At 36.0% G+C, this 25,961-nt stretch overlaps 4 protein-coding genes and 1 long non-coding RNA gene across 10 annotated transcripts; 2 read left to right on the top strand and 3 right to left on the bottom strand.

Annotated features, from left to right (window-relative positions):
* Positions 1-1,927: 1,927 nt before the first annotated feature.
* On the bottom strand, positions 1,928-4,165 carry LOC104699696 (serine/arginine-rich splicing factor RS31). Of its 4 annotated transcripts, none has more exons than XM_087460278.1 (7): positions 4,074-4,148; positions 3,841-3,974; positions 3,241-3,621; positions 2,968-3,169; positions 2,644-2,879; positions 2,261-2,551; positions 1,928-2,171 (listed from the first exon to the last, which is right to left on the bottom strand). In XM_087460278.1, exons 3-7 carry the CDS (start codon positions 3,504-3,506, stop codon positions 2,141-2,143), a joined length of 1,026 nt encoding a protein of 341 aa, XP_087316404.1. In that variant the 5' UTR covers positions 3,507-3,621; positions 3,841-3,974; positions 4,074-4,148; the 3' UTR covers positions 1,928-2,140. The 4 variants fall into 4 exon arrangements, with proteins under 4 accessions (XP_087316404.1, XP_087316405.1, XP_010413337.1 ...); XM_087460279.1 differs by having other exon boundaries at positions 2,968-3,160; positions 4,074-4,129; XM_010415035.2 differs by lacking the exon at positions 3,241-3,621 and having other exon boundaries at positions 2,968-3,080; positions 4,074-4,165.
* Positions 4,166-4,329: 164 nt separating this feature from the next.
* On the top strand, positions 4,330-5,973 carry LOC104699695 (uncharacterized). Its single transcript, XM_087460277.1, has 3 exons — positions 4,330-4,778; positions 4,874-5,303; positions 5,568-5,973. Exons 1-3 carry the CDS (start codon positions 4,572-4,574, stop codon positions 5,744-5,746), a joined length of 816 nt encoding a protein of 271 aa, XP_087316403.1. The 5' UTR covers positions 4,330-4,571; the 3' UTR covers positions 5,747-5,973.
* Positions 5,974-11,429: 5,456 nt separating this feature from the next.
* LOC104699694 (uncharacterized) lies at positions 11,430-12,981 on the bottom strand. Of its 3 annotated transcripts, none has more exons than XR_753422.3 (3): positions 12,615-12,981; positions 12,055-12,329; positions 11,430-11,853 (listed from the first exon to the last, which is right to left on the bottom strand). It is a non-coding gene; the product is annotated as an uncharacterized LOC104699694 (long non-coding RNA). The 3 variants fall into 3 exon arrangements; XR_015561240.1 differs by having other exon boundaries at positions 12,055-12,183; positions 12,615-12,882; XR_015561241.1 differs by having other exon boundaries at positions 11,990-12,329; positions 12,615-12,816.
* Positions 12,982-15,191: 2,210 nt separating this feature from the next.
* On the top strand, positions 15,192-16,416 carry LOC147940699 (uncharacterized). Its single transcript, XM_087457310.1, has 2 exons — positions 15,192-15,257; positions 15,478-16,416. Exons 1-2 carry the CDS (start codon positions 15,192-15,194, stop codon positions 16,414-16,416), a joined length of 1,005 nt encoding a protein of 334 aa, XP_087313436.1.
* A 3,435-nt stretch (positions 16,417-19,851) lies between these two features.
* Positions 19,852-22,296, bottom strand: LOC104699693 (cytochrome P450 78A9). Its single transcript, XM_010415032.3, has 2 exons — positions 21,013-22,296; positions 19,852-20,837 (listed from the first exon to the last, which is right to left on the bottom strand). The coding sequence occupies exons 1-2, from the start codon at positions 21,985-21,987 to the stop codon at positions 20,208-20,210; spliced, it is 1,605 nt and encodes a 534-aa protein (XP_010413334.1). The 5' UTR covers positions 21,988-22,296; the 3' UTR covers positions 19,852-20,207.
* Positions 22,297-25,961: the final 3,665 nt, after the last annotated feature.

The raw sequence follows: 25,961 nt of genomic DNA, 5'->3' as shown, positions 1-25,961 counted from the left end.
CTTTTTGACTTTTGTGCCCGTGCGTGAACGTAGCAATGTTTATCTTCTTTCATGTGAATATTTAGTTACTTGCAAAGGTGTTAAAATAATTTATATGATTATGTACAAACTAGCTAGATAATTTGTTATCAAAAATTACATTAGAATTTGTGAACATTCCTTTTTAATCAAAAATATACTAGCTAGAACGATAATTATTTTTGCTTTCAAAAAGATAGTTATTTATCATTTTAAACTAAGAAGTTTTATTTTATTTTATTTTATATAGCAAGTATTATTGAAATTGCATAAAATAAATAAAAGGTACAAAGGCTATGACGGCAGTCATACAGTTTTGAGAATTACTTAAGTTAAGTGAAGAGATTACAATAAAGTTTTCAAAATAAAAAAGTTAAAGCATGGAATTACATGGCAACAATGAAGTATTTTAAGTCTAAGTGTCTAAGTTAACCTGCCCCAACTAGAAGCCGTTTGTAACATTAATCACGTTAAGAGTTGTAGAGTTTGTAGTACATGTACATCTGTAAATTTGGTCATATTAGTTAATCATCATTATTTATATTGTATATAATAGTAATTAAATCTAATAAAGCAAGCACCCACTAAGATTCGGAGACGACGGCACGGTTTCCTTGAATTCTCGTTATTACCAGATTTACCGCAATGTCACATTCCACTCGACATTATTGTTTCCTCTTTAATAATTAATATGTAAATATAAGAATAATAATTAAACCATACCTCCACAGTTCATTCACCTAATCCGCTAACTAATCTTCCAACTAGTAGGAAAAAAAAGTATATACACAATTATCGTAAGTTATGCAATCTAGGTAACGACATACTATCGGCATATATTTTGAAGCAAATAATATTACACTTTTACCTTCTTCTTTTTTTAATCCACGAATGCGATTGATGTTGTTAGTTTACATATGATTAAGTTTCCAAATAAAAAGTGTCTTTTATTTGAGAAACAAACATAAACTATGGTACGTATACTACGTATATATTTGTTGTCGGAATAGGAAATGTAATTATGTAAATACTGAGTATGAACACATGATGATTAGTAGCTGGCTTGAAATGCGGAAGTAGATGCCCACTTTATAGTGCCCGCCAACCAAACATGAAATTTTCGTTGGGGTTTGTGTGTTGTGTTTTTGATTATTTAATTGCTGGACTATATATTTGAATACTACTAATAAAACTCTCTTTCTTTGTTCACCAATTTAATTATTCAAGATAAAATCAAACGCGATATTCTCCTAGTCTATAAGAAATCTAGATTTATCAGCGCGCATGGTCGCTTTTTATTCACAAAATAATTTAAGAAGAAAACAATACCGCAACGGATCGATGTCATGGAGTCAACTTCATTTATAAAATTAATTTAGAAAAGCTGTTGTTATCTTCAGGCCAAAGAAATCGAAGGAATAAAAAAAAAGGACATGTCTCATTAAATTTTTAAAATTAGTCAATATCAATTATACTAATGGAAAAGTTATAAAGACGAATTAACTACACACCGATTCTCAATCGCTTTTTTTCTTTTGCTTTTTAGATCATAAATTTCACATAATAATAATAATCTTGTACCACAAACAACGTCGTTGCAGTGACTAAAGAAATGATTCCTCATAAAGTTTTAGACCACTCGGCCCAGTTATATCCCACCTGATGCAGTAGTCTACGCTGCCCTTTAAGTTCGATAATTGTTGAAAACAAAGTATTGTTCCATGTGCATGCATATGGCAATGGACTACATTCTTATAAAAACTAACAAGTTATTATAGGAGTTGCATCAACTAAATTTCTTAAAGATTATGCTGAATTTAAAATTAAGGGATTTAGAATAATAATTACGAATCAAAAGAATTAGTACATGAACCAAGTACGAAGCAACCAAATCGTAAGCGCAATCAAATTCAAAGCAAGGCTTTCAGCTTTTATCTCTGATAATATCTCTAACTCTAAGGGATTAATTAATAATAGTCACACATAGCACAAGATCATAGCCCATAAAAGTACTTCCAAACTTGTATCATGCAATTCAAAACACGACATAGAAAAATCTACCCTTCTACTACTTGTCACAGACATTCTTGGTAGCTTCTGTTTCTTCGTCGTACTATCTTCTTCATGGTCTTCCTCTTGGGACTGGAGAGCGACTGTTCAATCATAAAACATTATAGGGACATCAATGAGAGAGTTGTTGAGTAAAAAAGAGTAAGAAGCCAAAGCCATTGTTATTTTTTACCTTCGGTAACGGTCATAACCAGGACTTCTTTGTCTACCATAATCAGAACTCCTACGTCCATAATCTGGACTCCTGCGTCTTTCATAAGCTGCTGGACCTTTGTACCTGTCGTACTCTGGGCTTCGAGGACGACCATAATCTGGACTTGGACGCCTACCATAATCAGGGCTTGGACGCCTACGGTACACAGGACTACGAGATCTTCTCGGGCTACGAGCACCGCCATATCGATCATTTCTTTCATCACCACCCTTCGCATACTCCACAGTGACAACCCTATCCAATATTTCGCTGAGGAAACAAAGGGGTTTTTTTTGGTGAGGCAAACCTATTGCATGTTTGGCAGAAAAAAAAAAAGTAGCAAGAGAAAGTGTTGTTTATACCTTTTATTAGTAGCTTCAAGGGCTTTTGTGGCATCTTCTTGTGTTTCAAACTGAACAAATGAGAAGTTGCGTCTGATACGCACATTAATGACCTTACCATAGGGCTCAAAGTGCTTTTCAATGTCGTGCTCTTTTGTTCTTATGGGGTCAAAGTTAATGACAAACAGTGTATCCGTAGCCCTAGGCTTCTGATATAAAGCAGCCTTGCTATCACCACGAGACCTGGTGCGTTCCCCCTGAAAACCGGAAGATACTTAAGCAGTATTCCTAAATTCTATGAGGCAAAGTGAAAGCTTTCAATCAAAAGCATGAAAAATATAATACCTTTGCCCATTCGACTGATAACCTGCGTTTCTCATATCCAAAAGGAAAATTGTCAAGCTTGCGAATTGCGTCTTCAGCATCACGTTCATCCTCAAAGTACACAAAAGCAAATCCTGCAACCAAAAAAAAAAAAAAAAAAACACAAGAATCACAAAATGCAACACAAATAGTGACAATCCTCCAGTCCATTAACCTGCAAATGCTATAAAGATCAGCCAACAGAGCAAATCTTGTTTCCCCCCTAGAAAAAATAACTAAATAGATATACAACACCTGCATATATGTGAAGGCTGGTGTACATGATGAGATGTAGAGGCGTTCCATGATGTAGTAGTAGAAAAATCAAGAGTTGTAACATAACAAATTAAGGAGAAAAAAAACAATTCTGCGTGATTTGCTAGGCATGCTTGAACAACATTCTGAGTGTAGAAGTTCAGATAATGGCATGGGCAAAGGCATGATGGATTCAATAGACTTCCATCTGAACCATCGAAGATTGGTATAGACAAAGACAAATTCCAAAGTATCTCAAGAATCATCCAAGATTGGTAGGCACAACATGATAAAGGCAGGCATGAAAATGTAGAAATGTATATTGCAGGAAGAAGAAGAAGAAGAAGAGTAGCAATTTCTTGTTCCTTTGAAGAAAAGTTCCTGCGACCAAATAAACACTCAATACAAAGGCTCCTCTACTGCATTAAAACCCCTAGCACACTAAAATCTTCAACAACTATACACTAAACCTGAAAACCATGTATGTTAATGGAACTAGTTGAGCAAAGATGATTAAACAACCAGAAGAAAACAAAGCCTAGAATCCTAGATGAACAAGGAAATCAGAGTCACCGGCGCAGAAATTAGAAGACACTATACCAGTTTTCATGTCAACTCGGTCGACTCTCCCATACTTTCCGACCAATTTTTCCAATTCCGACTGGCGAGTTTCGTACTCGAAATTCCCGACGAACACTGGCTTCATCTTTTCTTTCACCTAAATCAGCAAAGTCCTAACGAAAGATCCAATAACACGAAAATTAGAAAGAGATAGCCTAGATGAGATGGTAGATCGATAAGAGCAAGTAGAATCATCAGAGAATTTTTTTTACCTTGGAAGAAGCTAGTTGATGCCAAGCAAACCCTAGACGACGACGACGCTCGGCGAAGAAAAAGCTGAGTCTCTTGGTTGACTTAAAAACCCCCAACATGTTATCAGGGGCAAATTCGGAAATTCAAATATTTATAATGGGCCTTATTTACCCAGATGGGTGATCGATCTCGTTTTAAAATAAATAGTACACTCCACAATTTCAGAAAGCCCAACTGAATTTTCGTAGGCCCGTTATATAAGTAATTTTTGTGTAGTAATTGTCAACACTGTTACAAAATAAAAATTAACAGTTGGATATAATCATATAAGTCATCATGGCTGAAGCAAATTAAAAAATAAAAAAATAAATAAATTGATGTAGTGTCCAGTTTTGTGACACGTGCAGCGTCCACAGAGTTCTCTTATCTGTTTGGCTCATTCGTTTTGCGGTCCTTGTTACTTGGCTCTTTTGCAATATCTCTCTGTCTCGAGTTCGCCAGAGAGAGACAGAGTGAGTATGGCGACCACACTTCATTGTCTCTCCACACTTCATCTTCTTCCTCGCTCCCATCACCCTAAAACCCTAAACTCTCTCAAACCAATCACCAAATCACAACCATGCAAAATCCCGGATATACCTTCGAGTCCCGACGCTCTCCAACTCCTTAAATCTTCATCTCTCCCTCTCGCAGTCATCGCATTGCCTTTATTTCTCGATCCACAGGTAAGTTTCGCAATATCTTTCCCCAGTAGTAGTTTGGTAGTTTCACATTGTAACAAAAAGAACCCATAAATCAAGATTTCTCTGGTTTAAAAAAGGATGCGGCAGCAGTTGGAGGAGAGTTTGGGATCTTGGAAGGGAGATCATTTGCGTTGATACACCCAATCGTGATGGGAGGTTTGTTCGCGTACACTCTATGGGCTGGTTACTTAGGTTGGCAATGGAGACGTGTCCGCACGATACAGAGTGAGATTAGTGATCTCAAGAAACAGCTTAAACCAACTCCTGTTTCTCCTGATGGATCCACAGCCGTTGATTCTTCGTCTCCTCCTTCTGCGACTGAGCTTCAGATCAAACAGCTGACGGAAGAGAGGAAAGAGTTGGTCAAAGGGTCTTATAGAGACAAACACTTCGACGCTGGCTCTGTTTTGTTAGGCTTTGGTGTTTTGGAATCTGTCTTTGGTGGACTTAACACTTATCTTCGTACCGGTAAACTCTTCCCCGGTCCTCATCTTTATGCCGGTGCAGGTACCTTAACCAAATCTCTCGTTTTTACTTTTCTCATTCTTTATTTTGTGTCTGACTGATGGTACTGAACAAAGTTGTGTGATCTTGGAATATGCATAGAAAGGTTACAATCCGGTTTTTGATGTTTGGTTTGATGCGGTTTAAGTTTTGATCCGAGTTTTGGATTTTAGTTATATTGTTTCATTTCAGTAGTGTCGTTTATATTTGTCTAGTATGTGTATAAAAGTCGTGAAATTTGAGTTGATGGGTCGGTGGTGGTGGCAGGAATAACGGTGCTATGGGCTGCCGCGGCGGCATTGGTGCCGGCGATGCAAAAAGGGAACGAGACGGCGAGGAGTCTACACATAGCGTTGAATGCAGTGAACGTTCTTCTTTTCATTTGGCAAATCCCTACAGGTTTTGATATCGTTCTTAAGGTCTTTGAGTTCACTAAATGGCCATAGATCCCATATTTTGGGGGATGTGGTATTATGAGTCTTGACTGAATTATATATGCAACTTTTGTCTTTTTGAGGTTTGTAAATGATGAATTGTAAAAATCATGCAAATTAGAGTGAATGTTAGAATAATGGTGGTTCAGTAATACTCTTCCTTTCACATGGTACTGTTTCAGAGTTTTTGTAATGATTTTAATGTACAAGGAATCTAGTCATTTGGTTCATGTTGAAAAGATTATTTTCATTATTTTCGTTTAAAATGACTTCTACTGATTTTGCTTTTAATCTGATTATAATTAGATAGATGTTATTTTAAACGAAAATAATGAGATTGGGAGTTCTCGTGGTCGAATTTGTGAAATCCAAAATTCGTGTTTTGCTTGTTAAGTTTGGCATCAACTATTTTCACTCCAAAACTTCTCCAAATTCGGTTTTATATTGTCAAATCAGGAAAGCCAATACAGCAAGAAAAGAAATATTAAGCCTCGTTGAACTGCAATGAACAAATAAAGAGTATGTATCTACCAATTATATATCAACATACAAACAAATAAATAAAATGCTTTCAATATAGCTACAAGCCTACAATTGATGATACTAGTCGTGAATTGTGGTTTTCAAAGCTGCATCTGATACCTTTCTGTTCACATTGTTTTATTTTGTCTTTATTTGTAATTATGTCATAATACGACGACGCCTATAAATATAAAACGACCCTAAGCTATACCTAAATCCAACACCATTGCTTTAATCTTTATCATTTATCAAATCAAATAGCATAATTTACAAAAATCAATTAATGTCGAACCGTCGATCAGGTCGTTCCTGGTACCGTCTCTCTAGCATCGTTCGACCCACAGCATACTCATCACGCGACCCATCCTCTCCCAACTACGTCTTCGAACCACCATTGTCTCCGACTGCTTCACCCTCACCTCCTCCGCCACCAAGATCTCCACCAAAGGAAGTCCGAGAGGCTAAACCGAGTCCAGTTTTATCGCCACGGCCGTCTATAAAATACGAATCACCTAAGCGGAGGCACGAACGCGAGACCGCTAGTCAGAAAATACTTACATTTTCAGACAATACAAACCTCGTGCATGGACCAAAAAAGGAACAACAACACGATGATAGACTGTCTCTGGCTGCTCCACCTTCACTTCCTCCACCGCCGAGATCTCCACCAAATGAAGTCGGAGAGACTAAACCGAGTCCGGGTTTATTGTCAAGGTCTATAAAATATGAACCACCTAAGGAACAAGAACAACAATCCTCGTACATGGACCAAACAAGGAACAACAAGAACACGATGATGTCTCCGGCTGCTCAACCTTCACATCCGCCGCCTCAGCTGATGTCCCCGCCATTACGTCCTCCGTCGCCAGAGAAAGTCCAAGAGGCTAAACCGAGTCTGTTTACGTCGTCACCTTCCATAAATCACGAACCACCTAAGCCTAGGCAGGAACGCGAGACCACTCATCAGGAAAGCATACTTACATTATCGGAGAAAACAGACATCGTACACGGACCAAACGAAACGTTATTTCCTGAGTCTGATGATGACGTCATAATGGGCACACAAAGCGTCATAACTATTTCAGGTGAAAACAAAGGAGCTGTGATGGAGATCCTACGGTCGGCGAGCAAGACACGTGAACCATATTTGTTTAGTAACGACGCCAAGAAAACTGCGGAGGAAAAGTCAAAATCAAAATCAAAGTCAAAGTCAAAGTCAAAGAACCATAACAATAATGGTGAAAATCGTTTCGTGAACAGTAACGTTCAGATCATAAACGGCTCCGTCGTCTACAACTCGTCGGAGACTCATCATGATCCTGGCGTTCATCTTAGCCTTTACCGGAAACCTAGCTTCGGCAATGGTTTTATTATCAAGGACCATGGAAATGGCTACACCAGCTCAATCAACTAAACAATGAACAAAAACTAAATTAAATAATTAAAACGGTGACATTATTGAAAATAATAAGATATGATTGTGTCAAATAATACTGGGCTTTAATATTACTAGTAGGGATGTCTATCAGTTTGATCTAAAAGTTTGTAAATAAATGTGATAATGTTTACGTTGATGGCCATCAACTCTCATTCAAGCCCAATATCTGTTTATACACATAAGTAGGTTTTTTGTAGATACTTGGACTAAAAGCAAACGAAATTGTCATACAAGATTAGTTTTGGTCTAGGAATACGTATATGGGCATTATAGTTTTTACGATCACTTTTATTGAGAAACATACATGACATCATTGTGAAGACCTCTCAGCAACCAGTGAAGATGCTTCGACCATAAAAACTTTCTTTATAGATACTTGTCTACTTTTAAGATCTCTCAATTGTATATACGATTAGACCACAATTTTTTCAAATCTTGTCATATTTTGTTCTTTCCTAATGCTTTTGTGCCTGCTTCTCACTGGACCAAAAATATCACCAGCCTTAATAATTCATGTATCACAATCTTTGTAATATATAAATATAAATTCTGTAACTCTTATTTTAATGATTTTATGTTCGACCACACAACAGCTGTACTGTAATATATGTACTAAAAATTAAAGAAACTTAATCATTTTATAAAACAATATTAAATCATGGAAATTATATATTAATATTTTCTTAAAAGAAACAAATTGTCATGTGGTAGACCACTAGTAAATTAATTATAGGAAAAGCACATATAAAAATACTATATATCCAAAATATATCTTCATTTACTGAATTAGAAAATTAGAAGAAGAAAAAAACAAAAAACAACAAAAACGCTGTGTTTCTAATGAAAACAATGTGTTTTAATTGACGGCGGCGGTTACCCTAAGATCATTGACGGCGGCGGTTGAGAACTCAGTTCTCGTCGTGTAAACAAGCAAAAGACAAACTTCACGGCGGCGGTTTAGAACAAATCTCAGATGATAAAGACCAAATACAAAAAAAAAAAGAAAACCATGATAGATCTATCTCGTCGTTTCCTCCACACCACCACCCTCATCCTCAATCTTCATCCACAATTTCGCAAAGGTGCTCATAGCCCGTACAAATCTTATCGTGGCACATGAATCCAGCAACAAACGAAACAATGGCCACCATTGGCAGATGCAGCTACGATAAACACCAAAATGATTAACACGGCAGAACTGATCAAACCACCAAACATTTTCCAAACATCTTCGAAAAAAACTTTGAGAGGGAGAGTCATAATAATTTATTTTTTTGTTTGAGAATAATTTTTTTTTCCCTAATACATAAAAAAAATCTGACTGACGGAGAGAGGTGTGTTTATATAGAAGAAAGAAAGAGGGGAAAAGAGTATTATCGTCTTAAAACTAAGTTTTTGAGTGGAGTAGACTCCAAGAGGAATAGTCTCCAAGCTAAAGTGACCTAAACGAGGCCAATACTAATGGACGTCAATTGATATGGGTCTGAGGTCCTTTTTTCATCAAGTTTAAACTGTAAGGTCCTATAAATATTACAATATATATAGGCTTGTACATAAGGGTTTTGTTCATACTAATTACATAAGTATCCTTTATTATATATGTACTCTCTATATAAACAACAAAAGTTCGTCGTATCAAACCTTTAGGAAATCAAAACGATAAGTAACACTTGAAAGAGAATATGTATTCTTAATTTTCATATTTGTTTATTACATTAAGACTTTTTAGCAGATGAAAGTGCTAATTCAACGTAGGATATATATATATATATCTATTGAACGTTTAGATATTTCCTCTCTGACCATGGTATTGATTTTTTGACCAATTTGGGTAGGTTGGACCGATATCTAGAGAAAGCCTAACAAGTAAAAATCAATTATTATGTTTATAACTTCGAATGAAGACGTCCTTCGAGTACATGGATACGTAACACATGTAAAACATTCATGCATGGTCGTCCAAAAGTGAGATAAACATCGAGTATATATATATTAGCCACTAAAGAAACTAACAAAGTAACAAGTAAAAAAAACCAATTTATATTTATTAATTGAAGATATTAAATAGAGAATCCAATTTGTTTAAAGGCATGGACCATAAAAACTAGACTAGAAGAACCCAATCTTACTAAATGTTAACGCCATTTTTATTATGTCTAACGTCGATTAGAGTCGGACATCAAGTCTCCGAGAAGCAAGAACATATTATGAAGTCACTTATCCAACCGACCTTGTGTGCAGACGTTGGTTTATATGTATTAGACTTTTTAAATAAAAACAAACTGTAGTTAACTAAAAATATCACAAACAGAAAATCGAACCATTAAAAATTTTGGTTAATCAAATATCATAATGGTTTTACACAAAGATAAATGTCTAACAAAATATGATATCTACATAATACATAATCTTTGCCCTCAAATCAGAGCCTTTCAAATTGCAGCTCTTGTAAGACTATTTTCTGAAAAATTAAAACAATGTTTATCCAAACTACGGTAATATATTTGGAAAAATTGTAAATCATTTGTTACCTCAACCATTCTTGTCAAGAAGTCATAACTATTAATACTTAATTTTAAGTATAAGGAAAGTTTACCTCTTTTTTTTTTTTTTTTTTTTTTTTTTTTTGTTAAAGGATTTTTTTGAAAGAAAGTTTACCTCTTTGATATAGCTAAACATCCTAAAAGTAAGAAAAGAAAAAGTGATGAACTTAATAGTGTATTTATAATTCTGAATGAACATTGATCAATTAAAATGGCGGACTAGTCCAAGAAGATTATCACATAAAGCTAGGAACAGACAAAGACTAATAAATCATTTGTGGAGTCCAAGTATTATGATTCAGCTACCAAATCCAGTGGTCCTAACAAGTATTGTAGAACTCCGAAGAGAATCACCAAAAGCAAAAGGAATATATAACACCCATTAAGATGATTCTGAAGAAACACATGGACAAAACAACTAAGCCTCAAACGTACTATAGAGAGAAACGAAGAACTTACGTACCACACATATCAATGGAAATGAAGGCATTAAAGCAGCTTTTCCATCACGCTTGAAGAGTACAAATTAAAGCTAATTAAGAGTATCGGCATTGCATATATAACAAGAAGTAGCAAAGTTCACCTGGGCTATATATGGAGGACCAAAAGTCAAGTGCACGTCCCGAGCATCATCTGTAACTCTTTGAAGCCGCCTTGTGTCTTGGTACCCCACTTGTTGAAAACATATAAGTAAATCAGCACCCATATATATCAATGACTTGCATCAATATATTAAAAAGGCAAACCTTGTTGCACTTCCTTTAACTTCACTGGTGGCAAGTCACTTAGGGCAAGATTATCCGTGGGTTGTTAAACACTGTTTGATTTTATTTATGAATTTATTGTGTAGTGTTTTGAATATAAGAATTCATGATCTCTTAGTTAAAATTTTCTCCTCCAATGGGAGGTTCTAATTTTGGGTCTCTTATTTTTGAAAATATTGTTTTTTGAAATTTAAAAATTGTAAATAAAATAGAAGTGGTATAAATGTGTAAACATTTAAGATTTTATAAAAATAGAAAATATTGCATTTAATTAATTTTTAAACATACAAAACATAATAAAAACATTAATACATATTACAATAGAAGTGCAATTCATAAATGGAAAAAAGGATAAATTTTGGTTAGTATAAATTTTTATTGCATTTGAGTAAAAATTTTGATTAGTATAAATGTTTAAACATTTCAGATTTAATAAGAAAGGGAAATTATTGCATTTCAGATTTTATATGTGTGAGACATTGCTGTTTTGTTTCCTAATAGACTGACAAATAAAAAGACTTAAATTGAAACTTAATCAAAAGATATTGCTGTTTCTCCAAATGCAAAATGCAAAAGTGCAAAAGAGCAAAAGACAATCATGGCCGAAGTCTTCTCCGTCTCAGCAATTCGTGACTCAAGCTTCAGTTTTATCTCCTTTACTACAAGCTTTCTCTTTTTCAATATTTCATCAAGTTTCTTCTTCCTTCTTAACTTCTCTGCACAACTTCTCATTGCGTCTCTGCTTTTCTCCGTCTTCATGGACCAAACACTCGTCTTTCTTGGTCTCAACTCTTCCAATGCTTTTCAGAATGGATCCATTACGTTGCTCACCATCGATCATACTCTTCTTCCCTGCAGTATTTCCAATCATGCTAACCTCAAAATCATAAAGAATCTCCCTTGTCTTATGATTGATTATAGTATCTCATAGCTGTAGGTTCACTTCATGGCCTTGTTTAGAGTTGTGCTAATGGTTTTAATCTGTTACCTCTGTGGGTTTTAGAAATCAGACGATGAGGACATTGACATTCTGAATCATGAAGAAGATTTTACCTTGCCTCAGAGTTTCTTTGATAAGGAATAACCATGACAGAGCAAGAAGAAGAGATTTTTGTTTCATTTATCTTCTCCCATCAGGGCATCGAATCAATCTCATTCAACTTCCAAGCCCTTTGATCAGTTCTGAACAAACAAACAACCAAAACAACATTGAGCTTTGATCCAACAAAGACAATTCATACACTTCATATTAAGGTGAATTATCTCAGTGGCTTCAGCAGGCTTAGCTTGTTCTTGCTTGGGTTCATCAGTCTTGATGTTGTCTTCTCCTGAAAACATAACAGTTTTAACCAAATCTTTCTAAATGACTACCCAGTTTATTCAAAATCTGCAATTGCCCAGATTTAGTGGAATTCACAAATCAAATGAGCTATTCCCACGTTTATTCAAAATCCAATGAAACCAATCTAAAACAGTTTTAACCAAATTTTTCTAAATGACTACCAATATATGTATATCACCAATTCAATCAAAACCAGCAGAAACTGCAATAACCCTATCCGCAATCCGAGAAAATCAAACAGAGACAGAAGAAGAAAGAAAGAAAGATATACCCAAGACAGAGCATAGTTTTTGGACAGCCATGGAAGCAGGAGAAGGAGCTTCAACAAAACCTTTTCACCAGCTTTGAACAATCTCAAAAACATTCTCCTCGATTCAAAACCCTCCGATTAGCCTCCGCCGATTCAATCTCCGTCGCATCTCCTCCGACCCGATTGTCCTCTGATTCTATCTTCTTTGATTCCATCTTCTTCCATTGCCAATTCGACTTCGATCGAGAGAGACAGAGAGATGGAAAGGAAGTAGAAAATTAATCAGTAGATATTTTTTTTAGCCAACAAATAAGTGACACGTATTGTCTCTTAGATCAGAAATCGGTATACTATATAAGGGGCTCTCTTAAATTTTTTCTTTTGTTTTGATTTATTTTTTTGATCCAAAATGGTAAAAACTCCCCTATAAACCTGCCCATGGGGAAGGTCTTAGAATCTAATCACATCTGATCTTGTTCCATTTCTTCCTTCATCCTAGAATCATGTGTCGTCTGTTTCAATCAACCCACTTCTAATAATAATATTAAATAAAAAAATATAATAATAAAAGAAAAAACTGTAATTGAACAAATCAACCAAGCCAAAATATAATAAAACAAAAAAAAACAAAAACAAAGTGACTTACCCCAAAATGTCTACACATAGCGTTGAATGCAGAGAAATGGCTACACCAGCTCAATCAACTAAACTATAACCAAATACTAAATTCAATCATTTAAACGGTGATATTATTGAAAATATGTCGTCAGCTCGTGCCGTAAGGTGTTGGGTTAAGTCCCGCAACGAGCGCAACCCTCGTGTTTAGTTGATATGATTGTGTCAAATAATAATGGGCTTTAATATTACTTCTTAATGTCTATTAGTTTGATCTAAAACTTTGTAAATAAATGTGATAATGTTTACGTTGATGGCCTAGACTGTTTATCAACTCTCATTCAAGCCCAATATCTGTTTACACACATAAGTCGGTTTTTTGTAGATACTTGGACCAAAAGCAAACAAAATTGTCATACAATATTAGTTTTGCTCTAGGAATACGTATATATGGGCATTATAGTTTTTACGATCACTTTTATTGAGAAACATACATGACATCACTGTGAAGACCTCTCAGCAACCAGTGAAGATGCTTCGACCATAAAAAGTTTCTTTATAGATACTTTGTCTACTTTTAAGATCTCTCAATTGTATATACGATTAGACCACAATTTCTCAAATCTTGTCATATTTTGTTCTTTCCTAATGCTTATCAGCTTATGTGCCTGCTTCTCACTGGATCAAAAATATCACCAGCCTTTAATAATTCATGTGTCACAATCTTTGTAATATATAACTATAAATTCTGTAACTCTTATTATAATTATTTTATGTTCGACCACACACTTTGAAAGTGTTTCAGTCAATATCTTCCCTTATTAAACGCTTTTTATTTTTTTTGTTCTTTTTCAGATTTAGTAATCGATCGACTAGTAGTAATAGTGATTAGTTTGTTTGACTAATTGATAAATTAACCATGTGACCAAAATCAAATAATAGATTAGGGGTTTCCATCTTGATATATGTCTAAGATCTATTCTCTTATAAGATGTTTAGTAGATTTGGGCATGTTATAAAAGCATGCCGGTCCGTCCTATAAATTTAGTTACCGTAAATTGAGTTGAATTTATTACATTGAATTTGGTTGTTTAGTTATATAGAGTGAACGCTGACCACTCTATATATGAATAAAAAAGGAAATAAATCATATATAGAGTACCTTTTTAGGTAAATTAGATACACACGTTATATAGTTTTTGTGATATGACGAGACAAATAGAATTCTGATTGGTCGTTAGTCGTTACGCATAAAAGAAAGATATAAACAAAAACAAATAAGGGACAGGGTATGTCAAATCTGCAACTTTTATAAAGACGAATCTTTTATAATTTTTGGCTGGGGCAAAAATGTGAAAACAACTCCTTCGAGGCAAAATTCTTAGCAAACATTTATTTTTGTTAACATTGTCTGTCGATATTTTGAATATTTAAGGTTACATGGGATTTTGAATTTCCCCTATATATATTCTGTTTTATTATGTATGTAAGAATTTACTTTTTGAATAACGTAATTTAGCTGTTATTTTTCTGGTTAAAATAGGTACATTATTACGATTGTTGGAATATGCTTGAAGTAAGCTTGGAGATTAAGCTAAGCAAAGAGAAATGGAAATTGGAAATTATATTTAGGAGATATCTAAATATAATAAGAAGCTAAAGAATAAGAAGTTTTCCATTTAGGATTAGGAAATATATTTAGGAAGTTCTATATATAAGGAGATGCTAAGATGTAGCATAACTTATGAGTTGAGAGCTTTGAAAGATTAAGCTTGAGAGATTGTAAGAGAGCTTAAAGTTTTTGAGTTATTTTTCTTTGAGCTAATAAGAGAGTTATTCTTAAACATCTTTTGTTCTTAATCTTTCTTGCTAAAACAATATTTGGTATCAGAGCAAGAAGAAATGATGGCAAAGAATGAAGATATTGAGATTACCGCAAGTTCGAAGAAAGAAGGGGGTGGACCTTCGTCAATCAAGTGACCTATGTTAACCTCTAACAACTACACCGTTTGGGCTATGCGGATGAGGATTCTTCTTAGAGTAAATAAGGTGTGGGATGTCATAGAAACAGAAGATGATGATACTGATCTCAATGACATGGCTATGGCTTTGTTGTTTCAATCGATTCCTGAATCTCTTATCCTTTAAGTTGGCGAGTTAGATAATGCAAAGAAAGTCTGGGAAGATATTAAGACTAGACATGTTGGAGCAGATCGAGTCAAAGAAGCTAGACTACAGACGTTGATGGCAGAATTTGACCGATTTGAAGATAAAGGATACAAAGACCATTGATGACTTTGTTGGGAAGCTATCAGAGATCTCATCAAAGTCAGCTGCTCTAGGAGAAGACATTGAAGAATCCAAGCTTGTTAAGAAATTTCTTAAAAGTCTTCCTCGGAAAAGGTATATCCACATTGTGGCATCGCTTGAACAAGTGTTGGATCTCAACAAAACAAGTTTTGAAGACATTGTGGGACGTTTAAAAACATACGAAGAACGCATCACCGAAGAAGAAGAGACACAAGAAGATCAAAGCAAGCTGTTGTATTCAAATTCGGAGTCTCAAGTGCCACCAGAAAATCGCGACTTTAATGGAGGATACTATGGAAGATACCGAGGCAGAGGTCGTGGAGGAAGGTTCAGAGGAAGAGGCCGTGGAAGATTCAATGAAACAAGAGACTTGTCCGAAATCTCTTGTTTCCGATGTGACAAATTTGGCCACTATGCCTCAAAGTGTCCTGATCGCTTGCTCAATTTGCAAGAAACACAAGATAACAACAATAAAGATACGGAAGAAGCAGACGAGATCATGGTACACGAGGTAGTATTCTTAAACGAAGAAAAGGTGGTGCCAAGCAAATTTGAAACAAGTAATGACGAAGACAATACTTGGTATCTCCATAATAGGGCTAGCAATCACATGACTGGAAATCGTAGGTATTTCTCCTCTTTGGACAATACTATCACCAGAAAAGTAAGGTTTGGTGATGATTCTACCATAGATATGAAAGGAAAGGGATCTATCGAGCTTGTTGATATGAACGGTGAAGCAAGAACAATGACTGAGGTATACTACATTCGTGGCTTGAAGAGTAATATTATAAGTCTGGGACAAGCCACTGAAGCAGGTTGTGATGTTAGAATGAAAGGAGATCACTTAATAATGTATGATCGTAATGGAAGACTACTTGTCAAGGCCTCTAGATAAGGGAATCGTCTATACAAGGTGTGCATGAAGATAAATGACACATTATGCTTGAGTTTAACAACGATGAGTGATTCTAGTAGGTGGCACGCACGACTAGGACACATAAATCATGAAACACTGAAGTCAATGGTGGAAAGGGAGCTTGTTGTTGGAACACCTCATATAAAGTTTGAAAAAGAAATCTGCGGGTCATGTCTCTTAGGCAAGCAAACGAGAAGAGTGTTCCCTAAAGCCTCCTTGTATCGAGCAACAAAAGCACTTGAAATCGTTCATGGTGACTTATGTGGTCCCATCACACCAACTACAACGGCTGGGGATAGATACATCTTTGTTCTCATAGACGATTACTCGAGGTACATGTGGACAATACTGTTGAAAGAGAAGAGTGATGCATTCGGAAAATTTAAGAAATTCAAAGTTGTAGTAGAACAAGATCAGGAGGGAAAATAATGACATTCAGGACGGACAGAAGAGGAGAATTTGTGTTGCATGAGTTTGATTCTTTCTGTGCTCTCTCAGGAATTAAGCGACATCTCACAGCTCCGTATACACCACAACAAAATGGTGTTGTGGAAAGAAGAAACATGACATTATTGGAGATGACCAGGAGCATTATGAAGCACATGAGCGTTCCAAATAGAATGTGGGGAGAGGCAATCAAACACTCGACATACTTGCTAAACAGGGTAACTACAAGAGCAGTCAAGGAAAGAACTCCATATGAAGCTTTACAAGCCAAGAAACCGAATGTCAACCATCTACGTATCTTTGTCTGCATTGCATACACAAGAGTAGAGACACCACACCTAAGAAAGCTAGATGATAGATCATGTAGATTGGTACACCTAGGAACAGAGCCGGGAACGAAAGCTTATCGACTATTTGATCCTCAAACGAATAAAGTAGTGGTGAGCCGTGATGTGGTCTTCGATGAATCAAGAGGATGGAATTGGAACCAAGGTAGTCAAGAAGAAATTAAGGGAAGCTTCACAATTCAGCTTGGTGGATTTGGAAATCACGGATTGAGAGGATTTGATCTGAATGTTACTGGTGTCGCTCACATAACCAACAATGAAAATTCTGAAATTGCAGAGGCCGAGACTGAAACAGAGGACAATGTTGTTGCAGAACAAGAACTTGCAGAATCGGATTCAGAAGTGAGTAGTGATGATGAAGTGAAAAGTGAGGAAGTAGAGGATGGTGGAGAAAGAGGACAGTATGTGTTAAGAAGATCTGGGAGAGTGGTCACTAAGCCTAAATATCTCAATGATTATGTATTGCTTGTTGAGGAAGAAGAAGAAAGGTTACTAATGTGTTTGAACAATGAGCCTAGAGACTTTAATGAGGCAAAAGATTCAAAGAACTGGCTGCAAGCGTGTGAAGACGAGATACAATCAATCATAAAGAATCGGACTTGGGATCTTGTTGAACTTCCACATGGAGCAAAGTCTATTGGATTGAAGTGGGTTTTTCAAGCTGAAAAGAAATTTGGATGGCACAATAAATAAGCATAAGACGAGACTGGTCGCAAAGGGTTATATGCAGAGGTATGGAATCAATTTTGAGGATGTGTTTGCCCCTGTTGCACGAATTGAGACAATTCGTCTCCTCATTAGTCTTGCTGCATCTAGAGGATGGGAAATACATCATCTCGATGTCAAAACGACGGTTCTTAATGGCGAGCTAAAGGAGACGGTGTATGTCTCACAACCAGAAGGTCTTATAGTAGAAGGGAGCGAAGACAAAGTTTACAAACTCCATAAAGCATTATATGACCTGCGACAAGCTCCGAGAGCATGGAATGAGAAGCTTAATCAAGTTCTTAAGGAACTACAGTTCAGGAAATGTTCGAAAGAACCATCTGTTTATCAAAGAAGGGTGAATTATGAAGTTCTTCTTGTTGCAGTTTATGTTGATGATATATTTGTTTCAGGAACAAGTTTAAAGGTCATAGAGAACTTCAAGAAGGAGATAGCGTCAAAATTCGAAATAAGTGATATGGGGAAATTGACTTACTATCTAGGGATTGAAGTGTGTCAAACGCAGGAAGGAATAACTCTGGATCAAGAACGATATGCCTTGAAGATCTTGGAGGAAGCTGGAATGAAAGATTGTAACTCGACACATACACCAATGGAGGAAGGCACAAAGCTGTCAAAGGCGACAAAAGAATCGGATATTGATGGGACGAGTTACAGGAGAATCATAGGATCACTTCAGTACCTGTTGCACACACGTCCTGACTTATCATATTGTGTGGGTGTGTTAAGTCGTTATATGCAGTCTCCTAAACAGTCGCACGGAGCGGTTATGAAACAATGCATAAGGTACCTGAAAGGAACTACTACACTTGGTTTGGTCTTTAAGAAGTCATATTCAACGAGCATTAAGCTTGTTGGTTACAGTGACAGTAGTCACAATGTAGACCCTGATGATGGCAGAAGTACAACAGGACATGTGTTTTACCTCAATGGGAGTTTGATCACTTGGTGCTCGCAGAAACAGGACACAGTGGCGTTATCTTCGTGTGAAGCAGAATTCATGGCTGCAACGGAGGCTGCGAGGCAGGCGATTTGGCTCCAAGAACTTCTAAGTGAAATCACCGAGCTACCATGTAAGAAGGTACTAGTCCGGATAGACAACCAATCTGCTATTGCTCTTACGAAGAACCCGGTGTTTCACGGTCGGAGCAAACATATACACACAAGGTATCATTTTGTTCGAGAGTGTGTTGAGAACGGACAAGTCGAAGTAAAGCATGTTCCCGGGGAAGAACAAAAGGCGGATATATTAACCAAGGCTCTAGGAAGAACCAAGTTCAAGGAGATGAGAGATCTCATTGGTGTGAAAGATTTGAGTGAGCAAGACTTCAAGCTTAGAAGGGAGAATGTTAGAGTAAGCTTGAAGTAAGCTTGGAGATCAAGCTAAACAAAGAGAAATGGAAATTGGAGATTATATTAAGAAGATATCTAAATATAATAAGAAGCTAAAGAATAAGAAGTTTTCCATTTAGGATTAGGAAATATACTTAAGAAGTTCTATATATAAGAAGATGCTAAAACAATAACGATTTTGTGTTTTTGGTACGATTTTGTGTAAGAGAACTTAAAGTTTTTGAATTATTTATTTTTGAACTAATAAAAGAGTTATTCTTAAACATCTTTTGTTCTTAATCTTTCCTGCTAAAACAATAACAATTTTGTGTTTTTGGTATTATGATCAGGCCGGATGAAAGGATGATTTTATTATATGTTTGCTTTTTGATCGGGTTTGTTCGTGTTCAAACAAAGATCGTTTCCCACAATTTCGGAGTTAATAATACTCCACATTATAACAGTTAGGCTTTTATTAGATAACATTATCGAAACGACGAAATGAAGTTTTAATTTTTTTTTGATATAAAACCACAATGCAAAAGGAAATAGGACAAGAAAATATAATAACCAAGTAGTATTATGAAGCAATAATATTAACTTTCTTTGTAACAATAATGTTTATAATCATATTTACAAAATATCACTCCTCACATCACCAAACACTTCGCGTATCAAGATTTTTTTTTTTTTTTTCTAATAATACGTATGAAGATGTTAGTTTAATATAAAACTTCATAACCATTCTTTTCTTTTCTTTTTAATATGTTTTACTTTTATTTTATTTGTATCTTTTATTTTTATTTTATTTGTATGCTTCACTTTCTCTGTTTTTTTTTTTTTTTTCTCTTTTTCTTTTTGCCTCACACTAATTTCTTCCCTTGAGTTACCAGTGTATCTGTGTATAATCTTTAAGGATCACACGCTAAAACTGCGCCTGGGGCTTAATTTAGCAGCAAGAGGATTAGCCATCTCACACGAGAGCCTCAGTTTCTCGGACAAGTCAACGGTCTTCTCATCGGACGGTGGTCGCCATTCAAACTCGTGCAAAAGCGTCGCAGTCCAAAACGTCACGGTGGCCAAACCAAGATTCTTCCCTGGACAGATCCGACGACCCGACCCGAACGGTGCAAGCCTCAAATCCGACCCAAGAACCGAGAACTCAACCTCGCCTTCCTTGGCTACAAACCGCTCGGGTTTAAACTCCAAGGGATTCTCCCACACCTGTGGATCGCGTGCTATAGCCCACATGTTCACCATCGCGGTGGTCCCCGCCGGAACACGGTGACCGTCGATGGTCGTATCTGTGATTGCTAAACGGGACCATGAGAGTAATGGCCCTGGCGGGTGAAGCCTCAAGACTTCCTTCACCACAGCCGTTAGATACACCAAAGACGCCACGTCAGACTCTTCGACGGCTCTTGATTTCCCTACGATCTGATCAAGCTCTCTGTGGACCGTCGATTGAATATCTGGATGAAGGACCATCCTAGCAAAAATCCACTCGATCAGAACAGCCACCGTGTCAGTTCCTCTGAATATCATTTCCTATTAAAAAATTTTAAAAAACCCCACAGATTGCAAATACTTTTAGTTCCATCGTACAGTATTACTTAAAATGGCATATGAAATTATCCGAAACCTAAATAAAAATGTTTTCTTGTGTTTTTGTTTTTTTTCTGTCTCTGTTTAGTAAAAAATAGCAAAAGCCACTTGTACATACCCAAAGAACGGCGATCATATCCGGGTCAGATAATTTATCCGGACCATCGAGAGAGAGCAATACGTCAACGAAGTCACTCGGCGAGTCACGAGCCTGAGCACGGTGGTCAGAGATAATCCGGTTCACGAAACGGTTTACTTTCGGAACGAGAGTTGAGCATCTAGACCGGATTCGTTGAGGATCAAGTTCTGAGAGCCAGGGGAGATGATCGGTCCAGTTGAGTTTTCCGAGTAGATCATAACCTTCGTCAACCAATTCACTAAGCTCCCTGACTTCTTCATGCTCATGCTCAAGCTCGTATTCTTTCCCGAAAACAGAGCACATCATGTTGTTAAGCGATGCCGTTTTTATCAAGTCACGTGCAAAACAGAGACCTTCGGTGCTACTCTGTTTCGCGAGACACTTAGTGATCTGATTCGCGATCACACTTCTTTGCGTTTCGGAGCGTTTGATCTGTTTCGGGCTGAAAAGATGGTTAGACGCGATCTTTCTCAAGGTTCGCCAGTAAACGCCGTAAGGTGCGAAACCGATAGCTCGGTTAAACATGAGGGAATAAGCTGATTCTTTAACCGGACGGTCAGCAAAAATAGGGCTGTTAAGAATCTCTTTAGCAACATCAGGGTTGCAAGTGACGATCATGCGGGTTTCTCCCAAGCTAAACGCCATTAACCGTTTGGCTCCGAACTTCTCTGCGGTTGCGGCTATGCAACGGTGAGCAAGAGTGTTTGACATGAGAGACATGCTTCCGATAAAAGGTAAGCCTCTTGGTCCAGGGACCACGGTGGTTTGGTGACGGCAGTGGGAGAAGTATTTTCCCCATGCGGGTCCTCCGGGATGAGACCAGAAGAAGAGGGAGACGGCGAGGCAAGCAAGGGAGGCTACGATAAGAGAGAGAGCGAGATTGGTTTGAGTAAGGAGGCTACATTTGGACAAGAGGGCCAAAATTAAGCTACTGGTGTCGAGCTCAGTGGCCATTGAAACAGAGGAAAAAGAGAGAGAGATGGGGAGAGAAAGGAGAGTGTCTTTTTTTGCTGTGGGGTTTATAAGATGAAACGGTGCCTTCAGGTATTTATATAGAACAAAAAGTTACAATCCTCTCTTGTTAATTTTTTAAATAAACAAAAATTTAATATTTGAAGGGGAATGTTGTCTTTTTATGTTAAATAATACTCTTTTGTGTGTACTTCATTCTTTTTTACTCTTAATATTGTACTTTCTATTTGATTATATGGGCAAGTTTGCGTTTGCTTGCTCACTTGCAATATATATAATACATAAAATTTGAAGTTGGAAGTTTTTTTCATTTGATAATTTTCATATTAATTAGCTACAGAAATGCTAAATATTGTATTTATGTGTTTTCAAGAACTGCTATTTTGATTTATTTTCAGATGTAAAAGTAAAATAATATATGCAACGTATGTTGATGATAATGTATCAAATTTTTGTTTAATTGAATTTTACCGAAAATATTGTGTTATAACATGGGTTCTGATAATTGTTTTATTTGATTAAACATAAACCAAATTTATTTAGGATATTTTTTTTAAAAAAGCGAGTCCTTTCAGCCACAAGAAAAAAAGTTGATTAAATGCAATGAATTAATAGGCTCTTTTATTCACCAATCTATAAGACAAATACACATCAAACATAAAAGTGCAAAATTTAAAAGTGATTAAGATTTCACACCACTTACAAAACTTTTTTTTTTTCTCAACCATTGGACCACAACTAATCGGCCCATTAGCCAAATTCCTACGTTCGTAGAAACCGGGATTCGATCTCGAGTATGATGGTGCCTTTTACAAATGGACTTACTTCCTACCACTGCACTAACGTCATTTCACACCACTTATCCTTTAATAAAACAAAAGGTATGCTCGAAGTTTTTTTTTTGTCTTCCTCTTCTATATGTGAGATGGATTTTGACTGTGAAATGAATCTTCAGTTCGAGAAATTATTGACAAAATCAGTTACAAATTTAAAAACGTAACATCGAAAGGTGTAAATTGCAATGGCAGTAATGCATATAGCAATTAACTTAACTTCTCGTGGCCGTTAAATAAAACTGACGAAACTTGATAGACCCACTCAGAGTGAATTCATTGTATCTGTAAATTGTAATCTTTGTTAGCTTACTTACGTACCTTGTGTAAATTATATATATCCATATTTCGTATAGTTTTCTAAAATTTTTCATTTTTACAGATTTAACGTTATAGTTTTCTTATGGAATTAATTTCAAGTGAGTGTGCTGTCAAAAACAACGTTTACTTTTTACTTACAATGCATATCTAAAATACGCAAGTCTCGGTGCAAGTTAATATAAATATTCGATCATAGCATACGACATCAAGTTTTAATATTTGATACTTGATGATTTTTTTATAAGAACAGCAATAAAATAATCTGTATGTTGCACGGTTGCAGTACTATATATTTATTCATTTACCAACACAGTAAGCATGTTGAATATTTAAGAATAATATCTTCCATGATCGTAACGTTTTTATGCATTATAAAACCTTTTCTTCGTAATATGAAGTGTAGTTATTTTTACTTTTGTTGATGTTAATTATCTATTTAATATGTCACCAAAAAGAAACAATAAAGTGTAAATGTAGAAGACAGATCATAACCGTTGTTGAGTTGCGTCGTTGGCAAATGAGATAAAACGGCTACTAGCGCCACCAATGCCATGCGCTAGGGATGTGTAAAATGGCAGGTTAAGTTAGGGCGCGTAACACTTAAGCTTTGTATAATCCTTCGGACGAAGTCGTAATCGAGGAAGAGCTCTCTTAAATTATTATGTAATTGTTGGCCCAAAAAAAAGAAAAAATATAATATTATGTAACTATATAAATTCCTTTGTGAGACTGCTCGATAATCGATTTATATCATAGAAGTCAACTGCTCAGAGGATTTTTAGAAGATACTAAGCATATAAACGTTATAATATCTACAAAGTTCAAGCCGAATGTAACTGAATCAACATTTAACTGCTCTTGATCAAGATTTATGAATATAAAATCAACTATCTTATTATAATTCCTTATATATATCTAGTTCGAATTAAGTATACTATTCCAAGAGCTTAATCATTTCAAGTTTTAATACGAACGAACTTGTTGACCCTTTCAACCTATTTTTCTTTACGAAGACGTGGGGGCAATCAAGGACTTGAACAATGGTTCGTCCACTTCTATTATTATATTTGTAATTATTATTATTATTATGAACTATCAAATAATATCATTTTAAACGACCAAATTGTATTCTCTAATCACTCGAAACAAATCAATTGAAAACATTATAACTCTGTCATCTAAATTTAGCATAGGTTTATCTAGGACTGGTCTTCTAACTAATATGTACTCAATTACCAATGGTCCAATACACTGTCACATTTCCGAATTCCGACATCCTAAATATAGTTACAAGACTTAGAATAAAACACTACATAAAATAAAACTGAAATGTCATTTTTCGTCAAGTTAGTTTCTCGTATTTCTTTAACCGATGGTCAGACCATATCCGCTAATTATGCTGAAGTTCGAATTAATAGCATGGGTCTCATCGATTATTATTTCAAAAACGAGTAGAAAACGACATTTAATCAAGCGTAGAAACTGAAAAAGTACTATATTTTAGTATATTCCTATATTCATAGAAGATTCCAAATTAAATAGTTTTGTGAATGAACATTCTGATTTGTTATTCATAGCTTGAATTCGAAAAGAAAAGAAGAAGAAAAACAAATCAAATATATATAGTTATTTACTTATTTACATGTATATTTAACAATTTCAACAAATGGCGATTTAATTAAATGTCCAACAGACACCAAACAAAAAACAAATGGTTAATATAGAGATTAACAAATAAATCAATGTATATTTATTCAATAAAGATTAAAGAACAATGTAATTGACCTTTAGGTAAGGGCTTAGGACACAAATTGACCTTGACGTTCTTTCTCGGCAACAAATAGATTATGTATGTGGATTTCATTGTCGGTTTGAGATATGGTGTGGGGGTGGTGCAATGCACACAACTGCACTTCCTAAACTTTAGCCGTTGGATCTCGTTTCCTATATCAATAATCACACGAACATTCGTTTATTAATTAGCCACGTGCTAGATTCATGCGAAACGTCCCACGAGCTTGATCGTCGTGGTTCTTGGCTTCTTGCAGACTTGCAGTATGGTGGGTCAATTTAAAATGTGCACTTAGCGTGTCTTCTTCGAGAGTGTATATTACCAAGATACCCAAACTCTATGATAGAAGGAGTCGACCCATGACAATTTGAGGGAGGGCATAAATGTCTAATTAGGAATCAGACAAGTCACATGACTCATATCCACCTGGTCCCCGCAATTTGGTTCGTTGTTAACTGTTAAGTACTTGTCAATGCTTTTTTTATAGCGGTCAGGATTTCCTGCTCGTAGTATGAGATGTGCCTAACCATTGATCTAGTTAACAGGTACTAAAGTTTTTTTCATCTATTTTTGTCTTGTGGAAAACAAGATTTTTATTGGGTTAAAACACTTCGATTCAAATTAAAACATCAACGTATAGGTGAGTTTATACAACATACAATCAAAGAAAGCACAATAAAATATAGATAAAGACACCATGAGTTCTTTAAAGGGATTTCAACTTTGAGGGGTTACCAATGTTTGGAGAATTGGGACCATATTGGATTCGCCCATGAAGACAAACTTCGCGAAATCCTCGCAATCGAGCTTTGAAAAGGGTGGTACACGGGTGAGACGTTTAAAGAGTTTCTCGCCAACATGAGAGAGTTCAGCAACTGTGGAGCAAAGTCCTTCAAGCATTTAAGGATGCACCTCATGATTCTAGACGAAGCTTCAAACGAGAATCGCAAGAGATAAGTCTCAAACCGTAACATAACAAGTGGGTTTTCCCTCACATGAAGCTCATGGTC

This window comes from Camelina sativa, chromosome 7, assembly GCF_030686135.1.
Source record: "Camelina sativa cultivar CO46 ecotype springtype chromosome 7, ASM3068613v1".
NCBI lineage: Eukaryota > Viridiplantae > Streptophyta > Magnoliopsida > Brassicales > Brassicaceae > Camelina > Camelina sativa.
Note: the sequence above shows the minus strand (reverse complement) of the source record. Positions and strands in the feature narration are given on the sequence as shown.

What these genes read in the sequence shown, in the direction of transcription:
- LOC104699695 (XM_087460277.1), top strand. Translation starts at nt 4,572, where the DNA reads ATGGCGACCACACTTCATTGTCTCTCCACACTTCATCTTCTTCCTCGC. An exon ending in CTTTATTTCTCGATCCACAG is followed by an intron (nt 4,779 to 4,873) that starts GTAAGTTTCGCA and finishes GGTTTAAAAAAG; the next exon opens with GATGCGGCAGCAGTTGGAGG. An exon ending in TCATCTTTATGCCGGTGCAG is followed by an intron (nt 5,304 to 5,567) that starts GTACCTTAACCA and finishes TGGTGGTGGCAG; the next exon opens with GAATAACGGTGCTATGGGCT.
- LOC104699696 (XM_087460278.1), bottom strand. Translation starts at nt 3,506, where the DNA reads ATGATTCTTGAGATACTTTGGAATTTGTCTTTGTCTATACCAATCTTC. An exon ending in TATCAGTCGAATGGGCAAAG is followed by an intron (nt 2,880 to 2,967) that starts GTATTATATTTT and finishes TCCGGTTTTCAG; the next exon opens with GGGGAACGCACCAGGTCTCG. An exon ending in GGTTATGACCGTTACCGAAG is followed by an intron (nt 2,172 to 2,260) that starts GTAAAAAATAAC and finishes ATGATTGAACAG; the next exon opens with TCGCTCTCCAGTCCCAAGAG.
- LOC104699693 (XM_010415032.3), bottom strand. Translation starts at nt 21,987, where the DNA reads ATGGCCACTGAGCTCGACACCAGTAGCTTAATTTTGGCCCTCTTGTCC. An exon ending in ATATGATCGCCGTTCTTTGG is followed by an intron (nt 20,838 to 21,012) that starts GTATGTACAAGT and finishes ATTTTTTAATAG; the next exon opens with GAAATGATATTCAGAGGAAC.
- LOC147940699 (XM_087457310.1), top strand. Translation starts at nt 15,192, where the DNA reads ATGTTAACCTCTAACAACTACACCGTTTGGGCTATGCGGATGAGGATT. An exon ending in TTCTTCTTAGAGTAAATAAG is followed by an intron (nt 15,258 to 15,477) that starts GTGTGGGATGTC and finishes ACCGATTTGAAG; the next exon opens with ATAAAGGATACAAAGACCAT.